Source organism: Cupressus sempervirens, chromosome 10 (assembly GCF_028749045.1).
Source record: "Cupressus sempervirens isolate cs-2001-9-10 chromosome 10, ASM2874904v1, whole genome shotgun sequence".
NCBI classification, from domain to species: domain Eukaryota; kingdom Viridiplantae; phylum Streptophyta; class Pinopsida; order Cupressales; family Cupressaceae; genus Cupressus; species Cupressus sempervirens.
The window spans coordinates 659,837,047-659,852,904 of record NC_143127.1 but is presented as its reverse complement, the minus strand read 5'-3'; the positions used below and the strand labels follow the sequence as shown (position 1 = coordinate 659,852,904).

Below are 15,858 nucleotides of genomic sequence, written 5' to 3'. Positions count from 1 at the left end.
TATTATCTCTGGTCCCTTGTCTGGTCGTACTTCAATCCAACGTGCTCGACTTTTACACCTTTATTTAATTTCCAATATCAATAAGCTCGGATATTTGATAGCAAGTTGCATGAAGCACGGCAACAATGAAAAGATCTGCCCGGAATTCAAGATAAGGGTCCAAATGGTTGTGTTCCCGAGTCAAAATGCTTCGAAAGAGTTGAAAAGAAGACGAATCTACTCGTCAAAATAGTTGGAATAATTGTTTTGAAAACGTCGACGCACCAATAAAACATGCGAATATGCGGTTCATCGTTATAAAAAGCAACCAGAGATCCATTGTTGGACAGATCAGATTTGGGTTGTGGGCGAGTCACCTGGCTCTGTTTCACACAAATGGCGTCGATCCCACGGCCTCCACACGCAGTAGTGGTGCCCTTTCCCGGTCAGGGGCATGTAAATCCGCTCATGCACTTTGCTAAGCTCCTGGCCGCCAGAGGATTCTTCGTCACTTTCATCAACACAGACTGGATGGAACAGCGGATCTTCAAAACGTCCAACGATTCCGCAGCCGTTTCTCATGAGTTGCAGCAGCAAGGCCTCCAGATCCGCTTTCTCACTGTTCCCGACGGCCTCCCTCCCGACCATGGACGAGTACAAGCGATCGCTGAGTATTTTCTCGCCACGCAGAAGTTAGCCCCCGCCATGGTTCGAATCCTGCAGAGCACCGCCAATGAAGCCCCGCCGATCACTTGTATTGTCGCCGACTGCTTCATGGCCTGCACCCACCACGTGGCCACGTCGCTCGCTGTCCCTCGCGTCGTCTTCTGGACTTACTGTGCCTCTGCCGCCATCGCCCTCGCCAATTCCCGGACCCTCATGGACAAGGGATATATTCCAATTAATGGTAAGTATACGTTACCTTTATTTCATAATCATCTGCAAGATTTCGGAGGCATGATACTTGGGGTTATATGTACTTGCAGTGAAGGAGGCACGGCGGCCGGAAAACCTCATCACTTGTCTCCCAGGAAAGATCCCGCCTTTGCGGCCGACGGACCTGCAAACTTTCTTCCGAGTTGAAGACACGGCAGATTCAATGTTTCAAGTGATTATGTACGAGTCAGAGATTCAGAACAAGGCGGACTATGTGGTCATCAATGTGTTTGAAGAGTTGGAAGGCCCCGAGGCCGCAGAGGGGCTGTCGAAAGGCTACCCTGCTCTGCCCATCGGCCCTGTTTTCCTTCCCGAGTTCCTCCTCCAAGCGACTAAATCAGCTGTAAGCGTTGCTACTAGCCTGTGGGAAGAGGACACGGATTGCCTCAAATGGCTTCAGACAAAAACGCCTTCATCCGTTCTGTATGTCTCATTTGGGAGCATCGCGGTGATGTCGATGGAGCAATTGCAAGAACTTGCTCTAGGGTTGGAGGCCAGCCAGCAGGCTTTTCTGTGGGTGGTACGCCCTGACATAGCCCAAGGAAAGGCCGCCGTGTTGCCCGAGGGATTCACAGAACGAGTCGGAGACCGCGGAAGGATTGTGCAGTGGGCGCCTCAGTTGAAGGTACTGTCTCATCCCTCTGTTGGGGGGTTCTTGACCCACAACGGATGGAACTCGACGTTAGAGAGTATAAGCTTGGGAGTTCCCATGATTGGATGGCCTCTCTGGGCAGAGCAGTATCACAACTGCAGATTCTGCAAAGAGGTATGGAAGATTGGGATGGATTTCGAAAGTCGAGTAGAGGATGAGAATGCTCTGGTGCCGAGGGAGGAGGTGGAGAAGGTTGTCAGAGAGATGATGGAAGGCCCGCAAGGGAAGGAATTGAGGAAGAATGCGGCAAGGCTGAAAGAGGCCGCTACCAAGGCAGTGATGGAAGGGGGTTCATCTTACCGGAATTTGGATAGATTTACAAGGGATATGACCGCAAGAGCGAATTCCCAGATGGGATAAGGTTTGTGTGGCTTTAGTTTTACAACCAGTGTCGTGCAGGTAGTACTTGTCTGTGTCGTCGTAATAAACGTATGTGCTATCCATTCGCATGTTCACAAATGTAGTTCTGTAAAATAAATCTATTTTATTTTATTTATGGTGGTCAATATTATCAGTTTCTGTGCGGAACTTTAGTAAAGCGCACATTTTTCGTTTCACTTATTCATTGTATCATTTAATTATTCAAATATATATTTTATTTTATTTTAGCTATGTTGAAAATATAATCAATTTCGGTTTATAGATTTGGTAACTTTGGATTTTCTTTAAAATGTGATTTTTCATTTCAGTTCAATAGTACCAGTTTATTTTTAATGTATTTTTTATTAGTTCATACTGTTGCATTTAAAAACTAATAAACAAATTTGCTTGACTAATAAGATTTTTAAAAAAAATTGATGCCTTAATTTTTTATTAAGTCTGAACTTTTATCATAATTTTTAAATTAATACATAATTATTAATCTGAGATCTTATTGGTTCTAGAGAAAAATGGCAGTGCTTCCACTTCATTTAGGGATTTTCTCATGCTACCACTTCATTCAGTTATGGTCGACTAGATAGATCACGCCTATGGTTGTCTTTTCCTTGATTTGTGTGACCCTAGTGGCTTCACAACCTGTGAGAATTTGCACACCAGATGCCAAATCATCGAGAAACCATGTATTAGGTGTGCCCTACTTGTGTCTTGTCTTGTAGCTAAACAAACATGTCAATCCACAACTAGGGTCTGACATGGTATTCATAGACATGTCGGTTACTTCAAACCCTAGCACGTCGCATCCCTTTCCGAGCACCCTATTTTGGAAATACTATTTTTTTCTTCATTGTTCACTTTCTCCATCTCCCACACCTCAGTCATTGTCCTCTTGTATTCTTGGCTTTGGACAAGAGTTAAGCCCTCTTCTTCTACCCATTCTTTGAGTACATGATATGACATCTAAATACACAAAAACCAATTCATTGTGGATCTGCTTCCCATTATGGATCCTAGCAGAATGTTGACCTTGATGTCTGCAGTGACAGGTTGTGATGCATCAATTACCCCTTGTTTCAATGCTCTCATTTCCACTTTAGGTATATATGGCAGAGAATAGTATAATATTTTCTAGGATGGATCCAAACAACTTTTGTATGTTTGCATTGACTCACTCACCAGAGAGAAAAAATTAATGCAATTTTTAGATCACTTTAAAGATTTTCCTTCAAGAATAATGTGACATCACTATAGTTCACCAGTTCCATCATTTTGAAATTTTCTGATCCTATTTTAAGTTGCTACGAAATCCAAATGAAAGTAAGAACAGTATTTTAGTAAATATAGTTCATTAAATAAATATTAGAGTATTAAAATTTTTACCATATGCTGCATTATAATTTCAACATATTTACTTGAAATCTTCCAAATTTTTCATTATTCATTCTATCAAAGTAACTGTTATTATTTTAGATGGGTTGTATGGGTTTGAAATTTACATTGACTTTTACATATCTATAAACGATTTCTTGAGTTAACTTGTGCCAAGGATTTTTTGGACTAATTTTTCATTTGGTTAGGTATCGTCAAAAAGAGAATCCAAATACATGATTTAATTTATATTTTTCTATTTATTGTGTGCAATCTTACACACTAACTAAACCATAGATTAAAGTAGAAAAAGTCAAATTTAATGTCAACAGAGCATCTATGTAGAAGGAAGATTGGTATATCTAGATAAAGTTACATGTCAACTGATTTTTTTTATTAATGTAGATTGTATAACTAGTTTCATGGTTTTATGTGCAAGAATACATAAACAAATTTGTATACTATGGGCTACATGCAAGATAGATTACAACTCAATATGCAATCATCTTCATGTAAAAGACTTTACTATATTTTGACCAAAAAAATTGTATAGGTTGTTAATATGTTTATCCATTGCAATCTAAACAACAAATTATATTTCTAATGATTTTGTGGCACATGCTTATTGTCTATTCATTTCAATTTCAGAAATCAACTTAGGTGGTATGTTCAACAATTTTTTCTTGCAAACTTCCTATGTGTATTAATTAGTAAAAATTCATGTATTCTTTGCTTTGGACAAGAGTTAAGTCCTTTTATTCTGCCCATTCTTTGAGTACATGATCTAAAATCTAAATACACAAAAACCAATTAATGGTGGATCTGCTTCCCATTGTGGATCCTAGCAAAATGTTGACCTTGATCTCTGCAAAGACAAGTAGTGATGCATCAATTACCCCTTGTTCCAATGCTCTTGTTTCCACTTGAGGTATATATGACAAAGAATAGTCCAATACTTTCTAGGATGGATCCAAACAACTTTTGTATGTCTGCACACTACATTTGACTCACTCGCTAGAGAGAAAAAATTAATGCAATTTTTAGATCGCTTTAAAGATTTTCCTTCAAGAATAATGTAACATCACTATAGTTCGCCAGTTCCATCATTTTGAAATTTGTTGATCCTATTTTAAGTTGCTATGAAATCCAAATGAAAGTAAGAACATTATTTTAGTAAATATAGTTCTTTAAATAAATATTGAAGTATTAAAATTTTTGCCATATGTTGAATTAGAATTTCAACATATTTACTTGAATTCATCCAAAAATTTTCATTATTCATTGTATCAAAGTGTTATCATTGTGGATAGGTTGTGTGGGTTTGAAATTTATATTGACTTTTACATATCTATTTAAACAATTTCTTGAGTTAACTTGTCTTAGGGATTTTTTGGACAGATTTTTCATCAAATTGTGTGTCGCCAATAAGAGAATCCAAATACACGAATTAATTTATATTTTTCTATTTATTGTGTGCAATCATACACACTAACTAAACCATATATTAAAGTACAAAAAGTATAATTTAATGTTAATAGAGCATCTATGTAGAAGGAAGATTGGTTACCTAGATAAAGTTGCATGTCAACTGATTTTTTTTAGCAATGTAGATTGTATAACTATTGTCATGGTTTTATGTGCAAGAATACATAAAAAAATTTGCATACTATGGGCTACATGCAATATAGATTACAACTCGATATTCAATCATCTTCATGTAAAAGACTTCACTATATTTCCACCAAAAAAAATTGTACAGGCTGTTAATATGTTTACCCATTGCAATCTAAAAAAGAAATCAGATTTCAAATGATTCCATGGCACATGCTTGTTGTCTATTTATTTTAGTTTAAAAAATCAACTTAGGTGGTATGTTCAACAATTTTTTCTTGCAAACTTCCTATGTGTATTAATTAGTAAAAAATCATGTATTCTTGGCTTTGGACAAGAGTTAAGCACTCTTCTTTTGCCTATTCTTTGAGTACATGATCTGACATCTGATTACACAAAAACAATTGATGGTAAATCTTCTTCCCACTGTGGATCCTGGCAGAATGTTGACCTTGATGTTTGTAGTGACAAGTAGTGATGCATCAATTACCCCTTGTTCCAATGCTCTCATTTCCACTTGAGGTATATATGGCAAAGAACAGTCTAATACTTTCTAGGATGGATCCAAACAACTTTTGTATGTCTGCACACTACATTTGACTCACTCGTGAAACAAAAAAAATTAATGCAATTTTTAGATCCCTTTAAAGATTTTCCTTCAAGAATAATGTAACATCACTATAGTTCACCAGTTCCATCATTTTGAAATTTACTAATCCTATTTTAAGTTGCTATGAAATCCAAATGAAAGTAAGAGCATTATTTTAGTAAATATAGTTCTTTAAATAAACATTGAAGTATTAAAATTTTTACCATATGCTGCATTAGAATTTCAACATATTTGCTTGAATTCTTCCAAAATTTTCATTATTCATTGTATCAAATTGTTATAATTGTGGATGGGTTGTATGGGTTTGAAATTTATATTGACTTTTACATATTTATAAACAATTTCTTCAGTTAACTTGTGCTAGGGATTTTTTGGACAAAATTTACATCTGATTGTGTGTTGTCAAAAAGATAATCCAAATACATGATTTAATTTATATTTTTCTATTTATTGTTTGCAATCATAAACACTAACTATACCATAGATTAAAGTACAAAAATTAAAATTTAATGTTAACAGAGCATCTATGTAGAAGGAAGATTGGTATACCTAGATAAAGTTGCATGTCAACTAATTTTTTTATCAATGTAGATTACAATATAACTATTTTCATGGTTTTATGTGCAAAAATATATAAACAAATTTGAATACTATGGGCTAAAAGATAGATTACAACTTGATATGTAATCATCTCCATGTAAAAGACTTCACTAAATTTCCACCAAAAAAATTGTATAGGTTTTTAATATGTTTACCCATTGCAATCTAATCAAGAAATCGGATTTCTAATGATTCCATGGCACATGCTTGTTGTCTATTTATTTTAGTTTCAGAAATCAACTTAGGTGGTATGTTCAATAATTTTTTCTTGCAAACTTCCCATGTGTATTAATTAGTAAAAATCATCCAATTCTCTTTATATAGGTAATTTATTACTGAGTTCTTCTTTCATTCATTACTACATTATTTAAAAATGAATATATCTTCTAATAAACAAAATTCAAGCTTATCTAGATCATTTTATTAAGGACAATTCGACTTAATATAATTTTCCATTAAAATTAAGAGTACAATTTTGTAATATGTTTATGCACTGTAAACTATAGAAGTAATATGATTTGCATCTATTCCTGCTTTAAAAAATTAAAATTAGGTGAAAAAAATTATTCTATTGTCATTTATGAATCAAACCTTTTGGGTAGCATTATGATATCGTAGATTTGACACTGGAATAGAGTTTTGTTGAGAAAGATTTACTTCTAAACATTTATTTCCTACATACATCCTCCCTATTCATGCCATTGTATGTGAAATTCGAAAGCATTTACAAGACATGAATTGTTTGACATAACCCCTCAAAAAGATGTCATTCCATGGAATGCAATGAGTGAATTTGTTCAAAAGGCTTAAAAGCTTGTATGGAACTATATTTCTTTTGATTCTCGACATTTTGTTTTATGATGGTAAGAACTAAAAATTTACAATTTTTTTTAGAAACTTGTATCAACCAACTAACTTTACCTTTTTATAATTCTAAATGTATTACACTATTATACTTTTGGTAGGAATGACCTTAGCTCAAAAACAACATATTATTTAGAATGTTCTCAAGAATGATTTTGTGGTTGCACGAAACGTGATTATTTTTTGGATTTTAAATTTCAATTTAGTAAATCTATTTTTTGGGTTATATTCATGTGAAACTCATCCCTTGGTTCTCAAATATTGTCTTCCCTTAATTTATGTGAGTAAATCAATTTGGATTGTAGTTGGTCTAAAGTATCCAGCTTTATTTTTCATAATTGGTGAGATAATCCAATATTTTCTCTTAAAATGTTTTTAGCTTTTTAAATTAGAAAATACTCTAATATTTTTTGGATTTTAATTTTCAATTCAATAAACCTATTTTTTGGGTTATATCCATGTGAAACTCATTGATGAGACCAAATATTGCCTTTATTTCATGATAGTTTTGACACTTTGTTGATACTCTATTTTATTTCTGTGAAAACATTTGTGGACCTATGTTTACTAAACCTATGATAAACCTATGGGTAGAAAATATAATATCTTTCGCTAGTATTATATATATTATGCAGTATCTCATATAGTTATCAAAATGTGTGTTCTTAAATATTTGAATTTAATTTGATAAATGTTTATTTGCAAACATGTCTTTGTATTGTAACTAACTTGTTAATGAAGACTAAAAGATGATTGGAAGAATTCAAAATTTGAGTACCAACAACATTCAAGGAGAAGAGAATGCTAAGGAGCAGCCACGGTGGAGGAAAGTTGTAACGGTTCCAGAAGACATGGCAGGGAGTAAGGGGGAGCTATGAAGACTTATTGCCTTCTCTACATATATTCTATGGTGAGCAGATGTTCAGACTTTATTATTCCCACCTTAAGCCATTATTTCTTCTTCTTGCCTTGAGTTTTTATTTCCTTCTTTCTCTCCTACGGATTTAAAGCTAGGTCATTTACTTTTTTGTTATGAAATAAGTGTTGATCTCCTATATATAGGAATCAACCCAAGTGCGTTAGTTTAGTCAGTTAGAAGAAAGAGTTTATGAGAACAGACTATTAATTTTTAGAGTTGTGTTTTTATAGTTCTATGTTATTTAATGAATTTCTGAAATCTAATGAAATAGTTTTTGGCTTCTATCTTGTGATAGTAGTTTAGTGAAGCTGACCAAGGGGGCCCACTTGGAAGGTGGATTAGATTAGGATGGAATAGATTTATTTCCAAGCATTCATAGTGTTGTAAGTAGAAGTTATAAGTTCCTTCCAGTAGCATCACACTTTATGAATGTTCCTATACAGCATATGTGAGAACAATTAGAGTGGATGAACTGAGTTGGAATATTTTTTATCCTTTCATTGTATTTCTAGTATTCATAGAGTTAAGTGTGTTAGTTTCTTGCAGCAATAGTGTAAGTTCATTTCCTTACATTTTACTTTCTTGCAGCATAAGCTTAATGACTCATTAAGAGAACTAGTGCACATACTGTACCAACCATTTCAAGTATACATCCCAGGGTTGACAAGATTAAATGCACCTCATAGTGGGAAAAATAGTCCTTAGTTTGAATATATTATTCCTAAGCATGGCCTAGAGCATGACAATGATACACCTATTGTGAGGCGGATCATTTTTGGCATCATTGCCAGGGATGGTGTCAAGCTAGGAGCATTTTTGAGTCATAGTTCTTAGATAACATTTTAAAAAAATCTCTAGTTTGAAGTTTCTTTCACCAGTGTGAAAAGTTTAATTGCATGAATCGAAGAGGAAGACAACGAGATGAATATGGCAGATTTCTTCCACGGGAGTCTATTAATTTGAATAAAGAAATTGAAGAGGAAGAAGTTGAGTTACCTTTTGAAGATGCAAGCCCTATTTTTCCCATAGCATCATCATCAAGAGCTGAACCAATAGATACAAGCGGTCTTCAAGCTTTCACTAAAGTATTGGCTAGTTTTCTTGATAACACTACTTTGAATCCATCAGTTGTTAATCATCTAGTACCCAATGTCCCTTTTCAAAAGCAACCTCATAATCTAATACCTCTAGTCATGGCACAACCTACTTTTCCATTTCCTCTCCCAAGCCTTGTAAATACTGATAATCTCAAGAATATACTTGCAGTTGCCCTTCCAAAGTTCTATGGCCTTGCAACTGAAGACCCTAATACTTTCTTGTTTGAATTTGACATACTTTGTCATAGTTTCGATTACAACACTGATGCCCATAAGCTTAAATTGTTTCCAGAAACATTGAAAGAATCAGCTCTACAATGGTTCATGGGCTTAGGAGCAAATGCAATAGGAAGTTGGGATGAAGTGCAAACTTTATTTCTAGATAGGTACAAAGAGTATTGCAAAGCATTTGGTTCAAGAGGAGATGATGTCTTTAGGATATCTTAGAAGGAGGAAGAAACATTGGAAGACTATGTTTCACAGACAAGAATAGATTTCCACAATCAGATAAAGTATGAAGATGCGCATTCTGGATTCGATTGTGTGCCATTTTTTTGCATCAACGTTTCGAATCACACTCTGTGATTCATCATCAGGATATGAATAGCTGGAGGAGAAAAAATGATGAGTTGCAGACCACAGTAGAATATAAGAGGGAGAGCCTAGGTGGGAGGAGGAGATGGACACGGAGAACAACGAGACAAGGTCATAACAATTTTTAATGTAAAATTTTGCTATATTAAATGTATAAGTAATGAGTTTAAAATAAATAATCTAAAGAGGAAATGAAAAAAGAAGGAGAAAAAATAATAAAAGGGAAGGCAATATCAAAAAGACTTGAAAAAAAAATAAAATAATAATAATAATAATAATAATAAAAAAAAAAAAAAAAAAAAAAAAAAAAAAAAAAAAATAATAATAATAATAATAATAATAATAATAATAATAATAATAATAATAATAATAATAATAATAATAAATAAAAATTAATTAATTAATTAAATAAAAATAATAATAATAATAATAATAATAATAAATAAATAAATACAAAATTTTAAAATTAAAAAAAAAAAATAAAAATAAAAATAAAAAAGGGAGGAATAACAAAAGAACGAAAGAATAAAAGAGGGAAGTGAAACAAAAGATAAGTTCAAGTGTGTGGGAGGGGAACGAAGAAATGACAGTAAATGAGATGTAGGTTGCAGATAAGAAAATAAAACAAAGAGGGAAAGGAGGGGGAGGGTTCACCACTAAACCCAAACAAAAGCGAAAAAGGAAACAAGCGAAAGAGCAAAAACCCCAAAGCCAAAGAGGAAAATGGAAAACACAAAAAGGAAGAGGCACCACGGTCGGGAGAAGGGGGGGAAGGCTATTGAAGTTTAGCAAGAAGAGGATGCCAAGAAGCACTGATGCGCCAACCGTCATCACGATTAAGGTTGGAAGGGTGATTGTGTATTTCTATTGCCTCCCTGAGCTTTCTTTTGAAAAAATCATCTTCTCGAGAGAGCACCTGAGTGTTCTCAAGACAAATATGATGTTTAGTTGTGAGGGAGTGCTCCGCGAGGGCAGATTTAAGGGTTCGCTCATGGTTAATGTCAGCGCTGTGCTCCATGAGCGAACCCTTAAATCTGCCCTCGCGGAGCACTCCCTCACAACTAAACATCATATTTGTCTTGAGAACACTCAGGTGCTCTCTCGAGAAGATGATTTTTTCAAAAGAAAGCTCAGGGAGGCAATAGAAATACACAATCACCCTTCCAACCTTAATCGTGATGACGGTTGGCGCATCAGTGCTTCTTGGCATCCTCTTCTTGCTAAACTTCAATAGCCTTCCCCCCCTTCTCCCGACCGTGGTGCCTCTTCCTTTTTGTGTTTTCCATTGTCCTCTTTGGCTTTGGGGTTTTTGCTCTTTCGCTTGTTTCCTTTTTCGCTTTTGTTTGGGTTTAGTGGTGAACCCTCCCCCTCCTTTCCCTCTTTGTTTTATTTTCTTATCTGCAACCTACATCTCATTTACTGTCATTTCTTCGTTCCCCTCCCACACACTTGAACTTATCTTTTGTTTCACTTCCCTCTTTTATTCTTTCGTTCTTTTGTTATTCCTCCCTTTTTTATTTTATTTTATTTTATTTTTATTTTAAAATTTTGTATTTATTTATTTATTATTATTATTATTATTATTATTTTTATTTAATTAATTAATTAATTTTTATTTTTTATTTTTATTATTATTATTATTATTATTATTTTTTTTTTTTTTTAATTTATTTATTTTTTTTATTTTTTTTATTTTTCTTTTTTTTTTTTAATTTTATTTTTTTATTATTATTATTATTATTATTATTATTTTTTTTTTTTTCAAGTCTTTTTGATATTGCCTTCCCTTTTATTATTTTTTCTCCTTCTTTTTTCATTTCCTCTTTAGATTATTTATTTTAAACTCATTACTTATACATTTAATATAGCAAAATTTTACATTAAAAATTGTTATGACCTTGTCTCGTTGTTCTCCGTGTCCATCTCCTCCTCCCACCTAGGCTCTCCCTCTTATATTCTACTGTGGTCTGCAACTCATCATTTTTTCTCCTCCAGCTATTCATATCCTGATGATGAATCACAGAGTGTGATTCGAAACGTTGATGCAAAAAAATGGCACACAATCGAATCCAGAATGCGCATCTTCAGACTATGTTTCACGTTTCTTATATACACTATAGAAGAACCCTCAACATGTGTTGTCTGAGGATTCACAAAAGCTAGTCTTTCTAAGAGGTGTGAATGCATGACTATCTAGAAGCACTAGACTTGATGGCCGGTGGTGATGTATATCAAGCTTCTTGGGAAGACCTCAAGAAGATTTGTCATAACAATTCAAGGTCAACCATGAAGAAAGGCTGAGGACCTCATTCCACAGTCACTAAAGGAATCAATCAAGGCATTTCAAAGCTCAAGATATCTAACCTATTGTTAGATTTCAAACAAGACATCATCAACAATGTCGCTACACATCTAGATGCAATGAATGCAAAGAAGAAGTATGTAGAAGTTGAGTTACAACTAGCTGAATAATGCCCTCATTGCCAAAAGAAAAAGAAGGACTGCCAATGTAAACTAGTCGCAAGCATGGAGAACCAACATCTTCCAACTAAGTATGTCAAGATAGATGGAGATGATGAGAAAGTATTCTTTATTTCTCAATGCTGACCATGGGCCCAACATCAAGGAATGCATTAAGACCCTTTGCAAAATTTAAATTCATATGGTAATCAATGGCAAAACCATAATCCCCAAGGTCCTCCACAAAATCAACCCAATTGGAACAATGCTGGGAAAAACAAGCCACAACAATCCTAATGGCCTCAGAATTCCCAACCACCCTAGCCTAACCAACAAAGTAACTAATGGTAGAACCAAGAAAACTACTAGTAGAACTAGCAAAACTAATGGGAACCATGCCAAGAGAATTGGTAGTCTACAAACCGATGGAGGGGATCTCAATAATGGCCTAACCAAAATACTGGTGCTCCACAATTACCACCTCCATTTCAGCAACTTGCTCTAATGCCACCACCTACAAATCATGGACCTCAAAAGCAAACATAGTTACCTGCACAACCTTAGCCAAAACCAAATAGCCAAGAGCCACAATAGCCCATGTACAATGTTAATGCTCAGTAGTATCATGCTTACACTTTGGGTGTTGCAGATATACATCTTAGATCTGGTACGACTTTACTAGCACCTAAACTGCCTCTTATAATTGAAATACCAGACTCTCCTATGGCATCAGAATCCTCAGTTACTAAAACCGTTGACTCAACCAATGTTACTATGTCAACCCAAGCTCAACCAGTAGTGGAATCTCCTTTTCCAGAAAAGTTGATACAAAAGAAACCTAAACAAATAGAGGAATAGCCTTTTAATATTGTTGATCAGCTGAAAAACATACATGTCCAAATACCCCCTATTTTAAGCTATTAAGGATGTTCTAGTTTATGGAAAAGCTACTAGAGAAGCCTGCTTGAAGAAGCTTGGAAGGAAGAGAAAGGACCCCACCACAGTCCATGTTGTGGGACAATTGGCTGACATCATGCTAGGGAAGGTCACTAATATCCAATGGCATTTCTATTTATCTGTAAAGATTTTTCCAAATCTTCTCATTCCCTTCATTAATGATAATTAATTGTCATAAGTACACAAGTGAGGTTTCATACCCCTTATTTTTTAATGATTTTCTATGTCAAGGCATGATGTGACTTGTGTTTAAATTTTATGTGATCCAAACCCCATTTTCAGACGATTCTCACACATATTCATGATTTACCTTCATTAAAAGCCATATTATTGTGCATAACAATTTGCTATTACATTAGTTTCCTATTAAAACAAAGAAGTGTGAGATGAGTTTGTAAAATAGTGAAGCAACTTGAATTGAAAAGGGGGAAAATAGAGCAAGCAAAGAAAGTGCTAAGAAAATGGGTGGACGGTTACAAAGGAGAGAACTAGTCGAACATACTGTGTTGCTCTCAGGCATAGAAGTTGTAAGAAGGTTTAATGCATGCGGATGGCTAGGGTATTTCTTGAGATTAACTACATATTATGAAGAGGCGGCCATTTGATGAGGGTGAAGCTTTTGTTTGGGGTTTAACAGTGATTGAAACAAAGGAACACATTGCTGAAGTAAGTAGGTTGCTTGCAGTTGGAGAACATTACCTCAACACACATGATGCAAGGTCAGCAAAAGCTCAATTTACTAGACTACCTAATCCTCAAATGGACATTACAAAGAAAGGTTGCAAGAGAATGTCACTATCATTGCCATACAATGAATTAGCCATGCATATTATTAGGTATTTTGCATGCGAAGGTAGATTATCATACTTACATGCACATCATTTCAAATTACTTAGTTGTGTAAGGCATAATCTTGTAATAAATATTCCAAATTTCTTGTATAATATGCTCTGTATTAGTGTGGAAAAGACTCTGAAAGGAAAAGATAATTATGTTACTCATCATGCCTTAATAAAGTTACTGATAGAAAGGTCAGTTAGGGATGTATCTCCCATGACATGGGATGAATTTGTGCAAGCCAAAACTTTGCAACCCCAAGCTGCCCGTAGTGAATAGCCTAGTGAGGAAAATGTCTCCACCAATGAGCCTACTAAACAAAATACCCAAGAGGTTAAAGCTGAGAATATCCAAGGAAATGTGCAAGAAACTATCTTTGTTCAAGAGACCGTGCCTTCACCTGTGCGAGAGACCCTGAAACCTACTTCTAGCAAAGCCAAGAGGAAACAAAAACTACAAGAATAAATCTCTGTTTAGGAAAAGGAAGAGCTGAACCCTACAATTGTGAAACAAAAGAGAACAAAGAAAAGTCCTGTAATAACTACTCCTGCAGCAGAGACACTTAAAGAAAAAAGTAGGCAAAAGGATGTGATGCAAGAAGAAACCCCCGTAAGGAGAATCCCTAGGATGAGAGGGCAAGTTTCTAAGGATTCTACTTTGTCTAAAACATCTATTAGGGAATCCCTTGTGCAATTTTTTTTTATCACTCTCCTCCCCATCTCGAGATTACAAGCATTCCCGAAAATCCTACTGAGGAATGTAGGGATGAAATCAAAGAAAATCTAGATGATACCCCAACAAACCTACCAAGTACTTCCAGTTGTAGGGGTGAAACAGTTTCTAAAAATGTTGATCCAAACACTAGTACTCTAGTTCCCCATAAATCAACATGGATTATTGGTTTTGTAGAACATTTATGGAAGGAACAAAGGAAGAGGAAAAGAAATCATGAAGAAGACAATAGTTCTATGACACTGGAAAAAATCCTTTTTCAATTGTATGGACAACATCTGTTTGCTAAGGCCTTGTGGAAAGAAGAGAAGAAAAAGATGAATAATATTATAGCATCTCAAGGTGAAGAAATTGTAGATTTAAAGGAACAATTAGCAAGCCAAAAGCAACAAATGGACCATGCTCTCAAGTTAGTTGATCAGGCCCTTTCTTGTAGACCACCACCAAGAATTTGTGTTCTCTGTTTGAAAGAACAATTTCTTTTGTTTCAATTAATGTTATCTCTTAAGAATATTAATGCAGAATTCAAATCAACACAAGAATTTTATGGACTCTATCAGACTCTGCCACCTTGGTAGCATAATTTATTTTGTGAATTATATGTTCATAATTTTGTTATCCCTTCAGAGACTCAATGGAATCCATTGCTCTACATAGGGGATATACATTTGAGAGCCTTCATGTCTAGGATGTCCAGAAGCAAATTATGATAGGTAGCTAGATAATTACAGGGATGAGGAAAGGACATAACCCTTGCCTTTAAGAGTAGAGAATAGCAAGCCAAATGAAGTTCTCAGGGATTGGTTCACATTAACTTATGGAAAGGAAAATCTAGAATTAAGGGATAGGATCTTTGAATTATGAAAATTTTCCCTACTATTCTTTCCAGAGAGCTATGACTGGTGCTAGGAGTAGATGGGCCAGACTACATGAATCTCTTAAAAAGTCAGAACCACATAGTCCCATCAATTTGGAGGCATCACTTCATAGGGTTCCAAAATATTTAGAGTTAGGGAAGTAGACCAAACTAGAGTTATGGTGTCCCCTAACCATACAACCTCCAATGCTCCTATGGCCTTTGTATGACATTAATGCCGATAGACTCGACAAGCTATAGGAAGATCACAGAAGGGAAGTGTGGGAGAGAACCAAAGGATTTTATTACACTTTCAAGAGCAATATAAAAGGAAGGATAGAAATTAGAGAGTTTAGGTCATTAACAAGGAAGTGCAATGCTTGAGGACAAGCATTAGTTTAGTAGGGG

At 34.9% G+C, this 15,858-nt stretch overlaps 1 protein-coding gene across 1 annotated transcript; it reads left to right on the top strand.

Moving 5' to 3' along the window:
• The first annotated feature begins 327 nt into the window (after nt 1-327).
• Nucleotides 328-2,124, top strand: LOC149535558 (7-deoxyloganetin glucosyltransferase-like). Its single transcript, XM_089803704.1, has 2 exons — nt 328-886; nt 966-2,124. Exons 1-2 carry the CDS (start codon nt 376-378, stop codon nt 1,925-1,927), a joined length of 1,473 nt encoding a protein of 490 aa, XP_089659830.1. The 5' UTR covers nt 328-375; the 3' UTR covers nt 1,928-2,124.
• Nucleotides 2,125-15,858: the final 13,734 nt, after the last annotated feature.

Bases quoted from the DNA above. Each gene is read 5' to 3' on its own strand.
- LOC149535558 (XM_089803704.1), top strand. From the start codon at position 376: ATGGCGTCGATCCCACGGCCTCCACACGCAGTAGTGGTGCCCTTTCCC. The intron at 887-965 runs GTAAGTATACGT...ATGTACTTGCAG, and splicing joins GGGATATATTCCAATTAATG to TGAAGGAGGCACGGCGGCCG.